The 6,558-nt window shown below is 45.4% G+C and overlaps 1 protein-coding gene across 1 annotated transcript in view; it reads right to left on the bottom strand.

Moving 5' to 3' along the window:
- Positions 1–4,468: 4,468 nt before the first annotated feature.
- The window catches only part of RNF145 (ring finger protein 145), a 35,205-nt gene continuing 33,115 nt past the window's right edge, over positions 4,469–6,558 (bottom strand). The window contains exons 9-10 of the mRNA XM_010143422.1: positions 6,045–6,401; positions 4,469–4,897 (exon numbers count right to left, since the gene is read on the bottom strand). Coding sequence (XP_010141724.1) covers positions 4,469–4,897; positions 6,045–6,401 — 786 coding nt within the window. The remainder of the gene's footprint in view (positions 4,898–6,044; positions 6,402–6,558) is intronic.

Raw genomic sequence — 6,558 nt, 5'->3', positions numbered from 1 at the left:
CTAAACTCAGTAATGTAACAGTAAAAAAACCTGAGTTTAAAAATGCTTTTACTAACATAAATTTTTGTAAGTGCGAGCAAAGCCGAAGAGGTTAGTAGGGAAATGTATTTGCCAATCTTGTCCACAAGTGTTTTTGTTGGGTGACATCACAAGCAAGACTTGGAACAAGCAATTCTTACAGGACAGACCTAGTTCATATGCAACAGCTCCAGACACGGCAGAGACCAAAAAGCAGTGCTGGAAAATTATTTAAAGGTCTCTTCATATAAATTTAACATGCAGGAGGAAAAATGCCAGCACCGATCCGCTAGTTGCCTCCACAGCCCTCCCCAGGGCAGTGTAAACCAGCAGTGGTCCACGGACCACTCTTTCTCAAGAACTTCCAAGCCAGCACTTACCACGCCGTGCTGTGATGTCCCTCCTGCTTCGCACCCAGCGGGCTTCCTGCCCTTGCTCTCCTGGCCCCAACAAAACCCAGCACCACAGGTTTCACTGTAATTTGGTTACTTCCATTCTGAACGCAGCTGGCTTCCCACCAACACAACACGCTTCGAACAGCCAGTTCTCCTTCCCAAGCGCAGGTTGGTTTTGTTTTGTTTTTTTTGTGGGTGTTGGATACTGATACCTTCTTTCTTGTATTTATCTTATTTGCTAGAGATTATGTGAATTTTGAACCAACTGAAATCAAACTCCTTAACCGTCCTTGTCAGTTAGGGAAAATGTTACAAGTTTGTTCTCAAACATTCAGATAGTTTAGCCCAAACTCTGGTCTCGTTCAAGAAAAGGTTTGAGGTAACTTAGGAGTTTAATTTAAATGAATCAGGAAAGAAGCAAACTTAGAATGAAGAGGCTTTCCCACACTGGAAAACCTTGAGCATTTCAAGAACTCTCTGACTTGGCATAAAATGAAGTGCTTCACCTGAACAAGGAAGGAAATAATTTGCCTTCTGCAAAATGGCCAAAAGCCAAGGGAGCTGGGAGCAATGCAGTTCAAACCAACGCTTTCACATCAAACTCCTTGCCACAGACTTGGTTGCTCTTCTCAGGGAGTCATCTCACCTTGGGTAAACACATCTCCCTGAGCCCAGAGCAATGGGCTGCCGTAATCAGCAGGGCTGAGATACTCGATAGGACTGACTAGACACACACCATCACACCACGTGATCAGCACTCCCATTTCCAACAGAAAAACAACCAGCCATGAAATTCCCAACTGTTCCCATTATACCACCTAGCTGGAAGCATCTTGTCGAGTCCCAAATGTTCATTGATCACACCACCACCAGGAGGAGTCCACATGATGTCAAGCCTCGGCCTACAGTTATACCCTGATCATGAACACTCAGAAAGCATTTTTTTCCCGTTTACTCATGCACAGCTGCAGAGAAAACAGAAACGAGCTCAAAGCACACAGCGTCCAAGAGGGAGTTCTGCACCAGACACAGATCACAGGTCAGGCACGTCCACCCAGATGCTCTCTAGAGCATGGAGACAGAAAGTTCATTTTGTTCCTTACCTCCCTGCTCCCTCATGGCCGCCTTCCCCTTTTTTCTTCTGTTCCCCTTCAAGTTACATAGTTTACTTCTTCTGCAAGATCCTAACTTGGTGTGAGTTTTGGCAGCTCTCACTTCATCCTTGCACTTCCTGACCCGGAAGATACAGCCTGCTTGCCTTACCAGTACTCCTTTGCAAGCCACCACCGTGCCTTGCAGGATTATTTGTAAGCTGCTTCTAGAGCTAGCTGTCCCTGGTTGCTCAGCGAGTGGCATTATCAGCATTCTGGAGTTGGAAAAAACAAAAGAAAAAACGGACATACACACACACACCTTCCTTGAACTTTCTGCTCCAGCTGATATTACTAAGCAGTTACCTCTGCCTCACGAATCCTGCAATCCAAACACTCCACCTCGGCTTGCTCTCTCTAACAACTCTGTGGTATTGGTACTAATGAGGGTAATTTCCGAGAAAAGCCCTGTTTCTGTGAGCTCTCCAAGCTAGCAGGCTCCCCTCCTTTCTCTCCTCTCCCTTTTGAAGAAACCCTTCTTACAGTTAAAAAGGTGCGTCAGAGCTGTTTTCATCTCATCACGTCCCTCTTGCCCAGGCTGTAGAACTCCGCTAAATTGCCTGAGCCCCCACATCTCTGAGTACCTTCTCCAGCACAGAATAGTTGCTTTCGGTTCACTCCAGTGGGAATCTTGCAGCATCATTTCTCCTAAAAAAATAATCCGTACCTCCCTAGTCCATCAGGCTCCTTTCCAGCGCCACATCCCCGTTTCCCATCGGCAGTCCTGGCAGGCAGTGCACTTGTAGAATCTGTCGTGGCCTGTTGATTCTTCAGAGCAGTCTCCAGGCACACTCACCTCTTACTGATGCTGCTGTCAATCCATAGTCCTTCCCTCTAGCTTTTGCATTACCAATTAGCTATGAATAATTTAGGGTAGAAATTAAAAGGTTCGTTGCCAAGAGATCAGTCAAGCTGAGAAACAGCTTCTCAGCATGAGCTCTGAAGGGTAACTTTTTTTGTTACTTTTTCAACACCACTTCCTGTATTTATGACAGGGATGAGGAGACTGTGTGGGACAGCAATGAACTACAGTTGATGACCCCTGCGATTCCCTTCTGCCCTACTGCCCTCACGTGATTACTAGAGATGAGCACAAGTTCCTCTCCTCCCTTGCTTGCATTCACTCTGAGGTATTTGTATGGCAGTCACAACCCCTCCAACCTTCCTTTCACCAGGCTGACCAAGCTCTTCTCATCTCCTGCTCCCTGGGGTACCACTTGCTCCCTACTATGGAAGAGAGGTGCTCTTACACAAAAGAGAAACTTACCATCACCAGTGTGAGGAACTTCTGGGGTCATTCTTCTGCGCCCAGGGACAGCAAGCAGAGTCAACAGAGCATCCTTCAAGAACATACTCTGTGAACTGAGGGAATCTTCGTTTCACAATATTAAACAGCACTTGGTGGCAGCACTGCCCAGAAATGCCCCATTTCCTGCCTCCGCAAACTTTTAAGTGTGGCTAGAATGGTCTCATTTACACAGTGCCTCAGTGTTCTGCTATTGTTCTGCATTAGCCAAGATCAGGTGGCCAGGGCCAAGGAGAGGCCCGGAGTTACCACCAGGACACACAGCACTGAAATGGAATAGAGAGTGTGTGCATGCGAAGTTCCACTGTCCAAGGGAAACAGAGAACTACTGTTGCAGAAGAGCCTCTTAACACATACTTAACTCATGGAATTTCAGTACAAGAATCACATAACCAGGTGTAAAAAATCTTCAAATGTAATTTATTAAGACATTCAGCTATGTCTGTCAGTCTACATCCAAATTTACTACTAAAAATAAAATAGTATCACATTTCACATTAGGAATACCGACTTTGAAAAACACTTGAGTCAAGCCTATCGTATAAATAAGTGACTAATTTCTCTTCATATCAAAATTCACATAAAAAAATTGCCTGCCCCCTACTCCCACCTATTCCCCCACCCCACTCCCTAGTTCTACTTGAAGCCATGATGCATGTAAAAATTTAAGTATGGACATGTCCTTGTCAAAGAAAAAAGGTGCAAACCTATTAACAGCTTTAAAAGTGGCATTTGCGGAGTTTGATCATACACAATAATGTACTCATTCTCAAGGTGCAAATATCGCCAGAGTTTAATACTGTTCTAATTCAGCTGCAAGAATTAAACATTACACAGCACAGTCCTGCAAGGCCTGTATCTGTGCCCTAAAACTCATCCCACTTTCCTCCTGCACATAGCATCAGAGGTCAAAGTGTTCACAAGAGCTTTAGTTTACTTCATGCAGCCCAGACTGTGCCCATTATTAGCAAAAGTTTCATATACATCAAAATATTGAAGACTCTGTCATAAAAGTCAAGAGTCACTATAGATTACATGAATTCAAACGCAACTGCCCCACCAAGAACACCCAAAGCATACACAGGACGTAGTAAGAGTGCTTCCACCTTCCAGTACTATCACTGCTCTTGTATTTTTGATTTTTTGCTTACCTGCCATAAAAAATTTTGCCAGCGACCAAAGCTGGACCTCAGTCAGAGACCAGCAGCTCGCTGCACTGAACATCTCTGAGGCACCCTGGGACATGGCTGTATGCCATACCCTCTTCCTGACCAAAACAAAAGCTAGCATTCCGTCGATCCGTCTGCAACCTCACAGACCTCTCATTCCTCTTGCCCTCATCTATGTCTTGAAAACACTCCTTCACCACAATTTATTTCCAGACATCCTTCCTATGTCCACAGTTCAGAGAGCTTCTGGAGTCGTTTCTACTACATCTCACTGGAGTTACCACTACCAAGCAGCCCATAAACATCAGCATGGGAGATTACATTTTGACCAGCATTAGGAGCTAAACTTCCTCCACAGCTGTGGAAGGATAGGTTTTCTTCAGACTTCATCTCTGAAATACGTTTGTTCCCGCGTGGCCCTTTGTCATCTTAGAGCTGGACACAAACCCGTGGATCTTGAATGGGGCACCCCTCTAGGGCTGCACTTAGTTCTGCAGCACAAGCTGCGCCTTGGCTGGCCCCACATGGGCTTGTGTCACTGTCCATGCTCTCAGTCCCCTCTGCCTCAGCAGGGGCCTCCAGGCTGTCCTGTCCATTGCTCTTGCCAGGGCTGTCTTTCCTGCTTGGCCCACTGTCATGTTCAACACCAGGCGGCTCAGCTGCATCTCTGGGACTGGTATTTTGCTCTGCCCTAGGATTTGGCTGTTGAACTGGCTCAGGTCCGGGCCCCGGTAGCTGTGAAGGGCTCTTAAGTTGGCAGTGGCACAGAGGGCAGGTTTCTTGCACATACAGCCATTTCTTAAGACAACCCGCATGAAAAAAATGGCTACATGGTGTGATCACAGCCGTTTTCATATCCTGAAAGACACAAAAAGAGAAAGATCATGTTCCTTGCAATCCCATTCCTTTCCTGTCACCCCGTGTGTCTGATGGGTCCACTAGCCACAGAGCAGACAGGGGCAGTCCACAGGCAAGTAAGAGAATGTCCCTTCCTTCTTACCAACAAGCCTCCACATCAAACACACACGCAACTCAAACACCGGCCAGGTCTGGTTGTTCACGTCACAGCGATTAGAAATCAGGCACAAAGCTTTATTTATAAGGTATATTACACCTAAAGAAAAGCTCATGTAGGATGAGTCACAGGATTAGTTGTTAAGCGATCATGCAAGTTAAAACCACCAGGCTGACGGATACAAGGTGTAAAAGCAGCAAACCCAAAATGAAGTAACACCCTCCTCTGTCAGCTGAGACTCACATATCACTGTCTGGTGTTCCAAACACTGTCACTCAACCCAGCACCCCTAGTTTTATTCTTCAAAGAATTTGTATCAAGCTTGGAGTCAATCCAATTGCACTCCAACTGCACACTAGTAATCTTAGGGTGATTCTTTCGCACTGTCATACTTAACTACAATTCATCTCCAAGAGAGGGAGACTTTGGAGCTGGAGGTTTGATAAAGATATTACTTTCAGCATTGATTCTCAAGTCCTTTACATGTGCTGGCTTATATTAGACAGACCCTTAACCTTTTGATAATGAGGTTTCTGTTATGAAAGCGATGTTACACATGAAGTGGAAGTAGCGATGTCTGTAGAGACTGAGCTGCTTCCTCGGAATAACAACAACTCAGCTGTTGAGTACACATTGTCTTTTGAAACAAAATCTTCCGCTAACGAAGAAAGGGCGTATTTGCCGTTACTACTGAGACCAGCTCAACCCAAACATGAGAGGTTTCAAAGAAGCTCCACAACACAGTTTGTTGTGTAACTGGAGAACTTAGAATAAAAGCTCTCTCTTTATTTATAAAAAAAAAAAAAACCACCTCGGTGCCAGCACTCTCAATCAATTCAAACAACGCAGAGAACTGGGTTGAGTAACCTATTGAACACAATATTGCTCATTAAACACGAATCAAGGAACTTATTTTACCAGTGGCAGACCAAACTTGACAGTCTGGAGGTATTTAAGTTGGAGTCAATCTTCTGACACTTCCATTCTCACCTGGTAGCAGATGGCACAGATGTCATTGTGCTGCTCCAGCTGCTCTTTTGTGGCAACGGGCAGTGATTTGATCTTATTCACAGCGTCTCTGCGAAGAAGGAAACTCTTCCACCCCAGCTGGGCCCGCAACCACACATTGTAATAGGAGTGAATGAAGATGATGACGGAACCCATCACAGTCCATTCACCAAAGATCGTTTCTGAGACACCATATGCCACCACGCAGAGAGCGACGAGGAATTCCAGCAGCCGGTACGTGCCATTTACATAATAAATCACATCATCCATATTTTCTACCGGTTCTTTTCTGAACTCTTCCACCATGAACAAGACATAAATGAAGAGGGTCCCAAGCACCTGTAACACAGTACGAGACCACAAGCTCAGCATTTCATTGTGAACTGGAGCTTGAGTCATTCGGCATTGCTCACCGAGCTCTGTACACACAACAGACAGAGCACAGGGAAGCCCTGAAGTACGGAAATTGTTCCTGAACTTCAAAACAAGTAAGACA

Source organism: Buceros rhinoceros, unplaced genomic scaffold (assembly GCF_000710305.1).
Source record: "Buceros rhinoceros silvestris isolate BGI_N320 unplaced genomic scaffold, ASM71030v1 scaffold28149, whole genome shotgun sequence".
NCBI lineage: Eukaryota > Metazoa > Chordata > Aves > Bucerotiformes > Bucerotidae > Buceros > Buceros rhinoceros.
The sequence above is the reverse complement of the archived record's forward strand: the minus strand, read 5'-3'. Positions and strand labels throughout refer to the sequence as shown.